This window comes from Macaca thibetana, chromosome 16 (assembly GCF_024542745.1).
Source record: "Macaca thibetana thibetana isolate TM-01 chromosome 16, ASM2454274v1, whole genome shotgun sequence".
Classification (NCBI taxonomy): domain Eukaryota; kingdom Metazoa; phylum Chordata; class Mammalia; order Primates; family Cercopithecidae; genus Macaca; species Macaca thibetana.
The window spans coordinates 59,913,587-59,922,304 of NC_065593.1; the positions used below are offsets into that span (position 1 = coordinate 59,913,587).

The 8,718-nt window shown below is 63.0% G+C and overlaps 1 protein-coding gene across 1 annotated transcript; it reads left to right on the top strand.

Annotated features, from left to right (window-relative positions):
* The first annotated feature begins 235 nt into the window (after positions 1-235).
* CBX4 (chromobox 4) lies at positions 236-6,526 on the top strand. The gene is made up of 5 exons (XM_050764290.1): positions 236-494; positions 623-666; positions 1,796-1,861; positions 3,982-4,048; positions 4,293-6,526. Exons 1-5 carry the CDS (start codon positions 426-428, stop codon positions 5,736-5,738), a joined length of 1,692 nt encoding a protein of 563 aa, XP_050620247.1. The 5' UTR covers positions 236-425; the 3' UTR covers positions 5,739-6,526.
* Positions 6,527-8,718: the final 2,192 nt, after the last annotated feature.

An 8,718-nucleotide genomic window follows, 5' to 3' on the forward strand; every position in this document is an offset into this window, starting at 1 on the left:
CCTCTCCCAGGCTCGCCGATCCCTCCCCCCTGCACCTCCCCGGCGCCCTCCCCTCTGCGTCCCCCACCCGCGCCCTTTCCTCCTCCCCCCGCCGCCCAGGCCCGGGGCCTCCGGTAGGCCCGGCTGCGCCAATCCGCGCAGCGGCCCGCCCCCTGACGCCGAGCTGGGCCCGGCGAGGCCCCGCCCGCTGACGTCCGGGATTTGCATGAGTTCTTGTGCAGCCGCGGCCCGGGCTCAGTTGTCTGAGCGAGCGCGAGCCGGGAGCCGGGGCGGGCGCGGGCAGCGGCGGGCCGGCCGGGGTGTGCGGGGCGAGCGGCGGCGGCGGCGGGGGCGCTTCGGCCGGGGCGGCAGCTGGGCGCCGGCGGGAGCTAGCAGCGTCTGCAGCCGCGCCGGCCGCCCGCGCCCCGGCGCGCTGCGGCTGGGCCATGGAGCTGCCAGCTGTTGGCGAGCACGTCTTCGCGGTGGAGAGCATCGAGAAGAAGCGGATCCGCAAGGTAGGGCGGCGCGGGGGCGGCGAGCGGCGGCCGGAGCGGCCCGCGAGAAGGCGGGGAGGGGGTGGGGAGGCTGCGGGCCGGGCCGGGGATCCCGCGGAAGCTGATGGAGTGCTGTCTCTTCCCCCCAGGGCAGAGTGGAGTATCTGGTGAAATGGAGAGGCTGGTCGCCCAAGTAAGTCGCGGCGGAGGGCGGGGGCCCGGGGCCGAGGCGCGGGGCTTGGGGCCGCGGACCCGCCGAGCTGCTGGGGGGGGGGTGGGGGGAGCGGACGGGAGGCGGGGTGGAGGTGGGGTGGAGGGAGGAGGGGGTGGGGAAGTCGGTGGCAGGCACTGGGGAAGCCGAGCCGCCGAGCCCGAGCCCGGCGCCCTGTGTTGTGCTCCGCTCTCCGGGAAATGCCATCACTAATTTATGCACTAAAAGGAGCCGGAGGAGCTGGAGAGACGCGGGGCCGAGCCGGGGAGGCCGGCGGAGGGAGGGAGGGCTCAGGCACTGACTGATGTGCAGCAGAAAATGGCTCCTTTCCCCTTTCCCTCCACCGAACGGCTCCATATTGCAAAACCAAAAAAAAAAAAAAAAATTAAAAAGCGACGAAAATGCAATTGTGTGCCTTCTCCCTCCTAGTGGTGCAGGGAGGGGAAGAAGAAAGGCAGAAAATGTTGGGAACTGTCACTGCAGCGCTTTTGGTGGAGAATTTTTTTTCTTTAATTTGAAATGCGAAGGCACCGGATGGAGATAGACGCGCAGGCACACGCACACTCACACACACACACGGAGGCATATTTTTGTGTTGCTGAGTATTTGGGGTTTGCTTGCCCGTGACAGCAGGCTCCTGGGCCACGAGGGAGTGTGGGGGGGGCGCTTGGCTGTTGGTGATCGGATTAGGGGTCAAATGGAGAATGACTGAAGCCCTCGCGGGGACTCGGGGCTGGGGAGAGGAGGGGGACTGCGACTTTGCATTTCGGCTGCTTTGCACGCAGGGTTCCTGGTGAGCAAAGTGGCTTTGGAACATGTCGCAGTAACATGCTTAAAATTCTTGACAACTGCAAAATAAACTGCTAGTTTCATTTTCCTTACCCCTCCCCTTTCTTCCTACCCTTGCGTGTTTATTTGAGGGGGGCAGTGTATCAGGGATTATGTCAGGCCTGCAGAAATCTACCCTCCACATCCACAGCTAAATGTTCATAAAGACAGAATAGGGCTTTATGTCACTCCCCACCTGGAGGCCTCGGCAAAGCTGGCTTTTTTTTTTTTTTTTTTTTTTTTTTTTTTTTACACCGTGTCCCCCTCCCTTTTCCCTTGCAAGATATAACACGTGGGAACCGGAGGAGAACATCCTGGACCCCAGGCTGCTGATCGCCTTCCAGAACAGGTGAGCGTCCCCCACGCAGCCACCGCCTGCCACCCGTGACCGTATATGGGAATGGCAAAGGGGGCGACGCAGCAATAGGAAAGGGGCGGGTAGGGAGTTGGTGGGAGCCCCCTCCCTAACCGGCCTGGATGGGCACGCTGCGGCCCCAGCTCCTCTAACCAGCGTCCTTGGCGGTTGCTGCAGCTTGGGGTGGGGGCGGGGCAGGGCCAAGGAAGGCCAGGCTTGGGTTTTGGGGGAACTTTGGGAAGGGTGTGTGTGGGTGGCCCTGCAGCTGCCCGGAGAACTTGGGGCTGTGCCTGGCTCCCCAGGGGCCCCCCCTGTTGCAACCTGGGAGCCCCACCCCCGGAGCCTAGGTGTTGCTGTCCTGCAGCCACTGGCCGCTTGGCACCAGCACCTCGCGGTGCAGCTCTGAAGGAGCTGGCATTGTGAAACCACCCGGACGTCATGGAACTGAACTTAACCTGTTGGCGGCTGGAGAAAAGTTGACATGGCCTTAAAAGCTGCACCCACACACCCCAGGGAATTTAAGCTTGGTCAGGAGTAGATTCCATAGGGTGCTGGGTTGCCCCCCACCCTGACCCCACTGGGCTGTTTGGTAGGGCAGGGCCACCCACCCTCAAGGCAAGGGGGCTTGACCCAAGGGCCTGGGGTGGGCGCTGCCTGGTGGTGGAGGGGTGGCTTCTTCTGGGGACTCATCCTCGTGCGCACGGTTGCTTGTCACGCTGCAGCTGCTGCAGCTGGGTTCGTTGCCGGTGGCTGTGGTTCTCTGTTTCGGAGAGGGTAGAAGGGGGAAGGGCGGGGAGGGGAGGAGCAGCCGGGGCCCTTGGAGCTCGGCCACCCCGCTGCCTTCCATCTCTCCTCCCCCTTTTATTTTGCACTATTTCCTGTGGCGCATTTGGCGCTAAAACTGTAAACTGTAGACCCTCTGAGCTAGCCACCGGCGGGGCAGGGAAGTTGCCCTCCTGCAATGCAGGGGGGCCCAGAGCCGGGATCCTGCCCCATTCCACCTGGGAGTTCACCACCCTGTAACCATGTCAGCAGCTGATGCCACGTTGCATAATGGGCCCCTGAAGAATTAAAACACAGGCTGTTGCAATGCCACGCAACTTCAGAGTCAGGCCCTGGCCCCCACCCTGGGGCATGTCAGAACTCCCCAGGGTTAGTCCAAAGGGGCATGGGGGTGGTGGCTAGAGTCTGTGAAGAACCCGTTTCTGGCCCAGGAATGGGCTGCAACTTTGGCAACTCTAGAGAGGCATTTCCCACTCTTCTGTGGAGGGCTGGGTAGTGCCTGGGAAGATCCAGCCCCCAGCTGTGGATCACCCTTAGGCTGGCCTGAAGGCAGGAGCCTGGTGGCTGTAGTGACCGGTGCCTCCGCCCATGGGCTTTATTAATAATTTGGAAATTGAGACGGCCAGGAGCCAGACTCCAAGGAGGAGGTGGTGCTTCTCCTAGCTGCTCCGGCCACGCCCACCTGCTCAGCTGGGAGGAGCCCAGGGTTCACCAGGTGGCTACAAACCTGGCCAGACCCTGGCCTTGGTGGCCTGCCCCCGCCCCCAGCCCCTAATTGGCTCATTTGCCGCTGTGTAAACAAGGGCGCAGCCCCTCCCCCTGTTTAGTGCCTGGCCTTTAAGAAAGAACCCTCCCTTCTGCCGGAGGCACTCGTTATCGGAATCTTAATGAGGTCATTAGCATCCCGCGCTTCTGACGGGAGGGATGAGGTCGGCGCACACCTCGCTTGGGCTGGTTTGTCTTCCCTGGACCCCAGTGTCCACTCCGCTTCGCACAGAGCCACAGGTCCAAGGCTGCGGGCATGAGTGCCAGAGGTGCAGCCCTAAGCTTCTGCCTCCTGAGCACAGAGGTGGGGCTTGGGGGGTGCTGATTCAGGTGTGGGCATCAAAGTGGGGGAGCCCTTCGCCCAGGACCTCTTGGGCAGAGGAGGGTTGATGCGAAGGTTGAGGGCACTGAGGACTGACCCGCCCTAAGCTCTTGATTCCTCTGTGTCCTGCCAGCCCTACCTGATGCTCTTTGAAAGTGGGGGGCCATCACCGAAGATTCCGGAATTAGCGGGGAGGGGGTGACTCAGAGGCTAACAGTACTGCCCTCTGTTCCCTCCCCCTCAGGGAACGGCAGGAGCAGCTGATGGGATATCGGAAGAGAGGGCCGAAGCCCAAACCGCTGGTGGTGCAGGTGAATACACGTGGCCGCCCCCGGGGACCCCCTTGACATGTCCACCAGAGCTGCCTCCAGGCCCGGGGATGGGGGGGTGGTTCCTCCCAGCACCCCAACCCCGCTTCCTTTCTACTAGACCTCCCACCTCCTGCCCCCCATGAGGCAGCTGCGGACCTGGTGAGGGCTGGGACACTCCAGAAACTCCCGGCATGCGGTGGGGCCGCCTTCCTCCCTCCTCTCACCCCTGCACCCGTTCCCTCAGGTGCCTACCTTTGCCCGTCGTTCCAATGTCCTGACCGGACTCCAGGACTCCTCCACTGACAACCGTGCCAAGCTGGATCTGGGCGCGCAGGGGAAGGGCCAGGGGCATCAGTACGAGCTCAACAGCAAGAAGCACCACCAGTACCAGCCACACAGCAAGGAGCGGGCGGGCAAGCCCCCGCCGCCGGGCAAGAGCGGCAAGTACTACTACCAGCTCAACAGCAAGAAGCACCACCCCTACCAGCCCGACCCCAAAATGTACGACCTGCAGTACCAGGGCGGCCACAAGGAGGCGCCCAGCCCCACCTGCCCGGACCTGGGGGCCAAGAGCCACCCGCCCGACAAGTGGGCGCAAGGCGCGGGGGCCAAGGGCTACCTGGGGGCGGTGAAGCCCCTGGCTGGTGCGGCGGGTGCTCCAGGCAAAGGCTCCGAGAAGGGCCCACCCAACGGAATGATGCCGGCCCCCAAAGAGGCTGTGACGGGCAACGGGATCGGGGGCAAGATGAAGATAGTCAAGAACAAGAACAAGAACGGACGCATCGTGATCGTGATGAGCAAATACATGGAGAACGGCATGCAGGCGGTGAAGATCAAGTCCGGCGAGGTGGCCGAGGGGGAGGCTCGCTCCCCCAGCCACAAGAAGCGGGCGGCTGAAGAGCGCCACCCCCCTGCCGACAGGACTTTTAAAAAGGCGGCAGGCGCAGAGGAGAAGAAGGTGGAGGCGCCGCCCAAGAGGAGGGAGGAGGAGGTGTCCGGGGTTAGCGATCCGCAGCCCCAGGATGCCGGCTCCCGCAAGCTGTCCCCGACCAAGGAGGCCTTTGGAGAGCAGCCCCTGCAGCTCACCACCAAGCCCGACCTGCTGGCCTGGGACCCGGCCCGGAGCACGCATCCGCCCTCTCACCACCCGCACCCGCACCCCCATCACCACCACCACCACCACCACCACCACCACCACCACCACACCGTCGGCCTGAATCTCTCCCACGTGCGCAAGCGCTGCCTCTCCGAGACCCACGGTGAGCGCGAGCCCTGCAAGAAGCGGCTGACTGCGCGCAGCATCAGCACCCCCACCTGCCTGGGGGGCAGCCCAGCCGCCGAGCGCCCAGCCGACCTGCCACCAACCGCCACCCTCCCGCAGCCCGAGGTCATCCTGCTGGACTCGGACCTAGATGAGCCCATAGACTTGCGCTGCGTCAAGACGCGCAGCGAGGCCGGGGAGCCGCCCAGCTCCCTCCAGGTGAAGCCCGAGACACCCGCGTCAGCGGCGGTGGCGGCCGTGGCAGTGGCAGCGGCGCCCACCACGGCGGCGGAGAAGCCTCCAGCCGAGGCCCAGGACGAACCTGCAGAGTCGCTGAGCGAGTTCAAGCCCTTCTTTGGGAATATAATTATCACCGACGTCACCGCGAACTGCCTCACCGTTACTTTCAAGGAGTACGTGACCGTGTAGCTGGAGGGCGTCGGAAGGGGAAGCACCATTCCCGCGGAGGGGGGCGGGGGGCTGAGCACCTGGGGCCTCGGGGCAGACTCCCCTCTCGCCAACCCGCCAACCGCGAGAGACCCGGGCTGGCCCCCAGGGTGAGGACGCCCGGAGCGGAGGTAACCATGCTCCCCCTGCAGCGGCTCAGACTCGGGCAGAGGCCCGTTCCACGCGGTGCCGGCGGGGTTCGCCCTCTCCTGCCCTTCCCTGCTGGAGATGGACCCCCGGAACGAACAGGGCAGCTCTGCGCCCGGCCTCAGAGTTCTAGTATTATATTTTAACCGTGCTAACTTGTCAAGTGCTGACTCCCATTTGTACGTGGTGTTATTATTGAAATGTATTGTTTGAGCTCAAAAGGCCCGACCACCCCTCTTCGGGCTGCTATATATATATTTATTTGTAGGTATTTATATATTGAAATATAAAAACCTAGATTTATGGAGTTTCCTCTAGATCATGTTATATTCTATATCAAACAAACTATTTTCTTTTGACCTTTTTTCCCCTCCATCCAGTATTTCGGTTGACTTCATTTTCTCCCCTCTTCCCGTTCCAGGAACTGCAATACCAGTAACCTTGGTATATATTTTTTGATACTGTACACATGGATGTGTTGTTTCTATGTGCAAAAAAAAAAAAAAGTTTGTTAAAAGGCTACACGAGCTCTCTAGAAACTGCTGCTACTAGAAATGTCTAAACTATAAGCTTCCAACTATTACCTGCTTGAATGTAAATATTAAATGGAGATGTTGAAGGTGCATTTTCGCTGTTTGAGATGAGCTCAGAAGGAACGTCGGAGGCAGGGAGGGGCCGGACCCCTCTGGCCACCAACTCCGCCTTCGAGCCCTGTGCTCAACCTTTGCACCAGCAAAGTGGGCTGGTTTTGCGGGCCGCAGCGCCGGCGCAGGAGGGTGACCCCGCTCCCTGGGAAGTCGAGAGGCGCCCGGCTGGAAAGGGGAATTCCTGCGGGGGGGTGGGTGTGGGAGCCGTCCCCGCCCCCAGGGCTTTCCAGCCGGCGGTGCCCACTGCACTGGCAAACACTGCGTTCTAGGTAGGGGAGGAGGGGGTGCAGGGGTGGGCGGCGTGGACACGCGGGCGGGGCTAGTCCCCCTCGCGGCCCCCACCGGGCAGCGGCTGACCTTTGGCTCTCCTCCCCTCCAGCCCCCACCCTTGGGGCTCAACACACCCCGGCGCAGGCCCTGGCGGGACAGGGAGGTTCCTTAATAACCGCGCCCGGTAGGGCAGGTTCCGCGGGGCGGGGACCCCCAGCCTCTCCGCGTCCCCGGCTGGCATCGCCGGCCCCGCCCCACCGAGGAAGCTGCCGAGGCCCTTGCTCTTCGGGCTCTCTCCCCGGAAACCACCAGGCCAGAGGCTCCCACTAAAGGCGCGGCGAACGCGGCCGGGGTGGGGGGCGGGGGGCTTCCTGCAAGATGGATGGGGACGGGGAGGAGGGCAGGCGAGCGAGGCCTGCCACCCCCACTTCCTTAGCGAGGAGAACTGGGACTCCTCACCCTTCTCCCTTGGGGTGGCAAGGCCAGGGCCCTTGGTGTCGCGTGGGAGGAAGGGGTTAAGGGTCCGGAGGGGGCGACGGGACTGGGCCGAACTCTAGAGTGCGGCTCAGCTGGCCAGGAAGCCGCGACCCGGGAATGCGGCGGCGGTGGCCAGCTTTCTGCAGACGCAGCGATCTTCCTCCTGGTCGAGGTGGCCGCACAGGGCCAGGGAATGCGGGGCTGGGGGCCTGGCAGGCGCGGGGCTGCTCCCGGCCTCCGAAGCCCTTCCCCTACCCACTTGGGACCAAGGGGCCCGGGCCTGTGCGGGGCGCCAGGGCGGAAGAGGTCAACGTGGTTCAGAGAGGTGGGGGGTGGCGAGGTGGCGAGAGAGCCAGTGTGGGGAAGGCTGGGGAGAGATGAGGGCCAGGAGGGCGGGGAGGCCTGAATGCGGACAGTGTGGCCAGTGTTGGCTGCAGGCCACCAGCGGCTGGACGTGGGGGAGGGGTGCCCAGCGGGGGGGGGAGGGGAGGGGGAAGGGAAGTTCTTTAAAAAAAAAGCCGTTAGGAGTTTCTAGCCCTGGCTTTTGTGAGTGGTCCCTCCCACTCCCCCGTCACCCCAGCCCCATTTAGAGTGAGTTACACACTCCCCTCCCCCTCCACGGAATGAATGTCCTTTGCCACCCCTGGAGTGGAAGGAGGGTGATCTTGCTTCTGGCAAACTGCCTGCTGGGCACGAGAATTGGGCCTGTCCTTCACTGGCTGGTACACAAAGGCCCATGCCAGGCATGGACGTAGTCTCCCTGTTTTTCTAGCTGAGGAGAACTGAAGACTCAGGATGGGAAGGGAAACCTCTTGTTCAGGCCCGCACAGTTAGTGACCGGAGTGACCCTTAGTCCTTGGTGGTGTTCCCCACCCTGTGGGTGGCTTCTGCCTGGCTGGGTCTGGGGGTGGGAGGGGGAGGTAGAGGATGGCACTCCCACAGAGCAGGGATGGAAACCGTTCCACTACCATTCCTGGAAAGGCATGGCCTGCAGGTGGCCTGAGGCCTTCAAAACCAGGCCTGCTAGCAGAGCCCTCGAGTGGAGAAGGGTGGTCCTGGGCAGAGCCTGAAGCCTGAGGTCAGAAGGCAGACAACGGGCAGAGCTGCTGGGATATCAGCCTGCTGCCAGACCTAACAGAGTGCCTAAGACCCCCTCTGCCCCTAGAGTGTCCAAGACCCCTCTGTCCCTAGAAGGAAAGGGACATTTACTGACCTGAGACATGCCAGGTGCCACTGGGCTTGTGGCTCTTGTTCAATTCAGTCCTCACAGGGGTTGGGCTTCCCTGTGGGAGGAGAGTCTGAGGTCCTGATAGGCAGACAGCCTGCCCAGGTTCCATGCTCATTCGAGAGCCCAGCTGGCTGCTCCACCACCTGCAGGGAGACACCCCATGGCCACCTGCCCCAGGGCCTCTTAGACACAG

Bases quoted from the DNA above. Each gene is read 5' to 3' on its own strand.
- CBX4 (XM_050764290.1), top strand. From the start codon at position 426: ATGGAGCTGCCAGCTGTTGGCGAGCACGTCTTCGCGGTGGAGAGCATC. The intron at 495-622 runs GTAGGGCGGCGC...TCTTCCCCCCAG, and splicing joins AGAAGAAGCGGATCCGCAAG to GGCAGAGTGGAGTATCTGGT. The intron at 4,049-4,292 runs GTGAATACACGT...CCGTTCCCTCAG, and splicing joins CCAAACCGCTGGTGGTGCAG to GTGCCTACCTTTGCCCGTCG.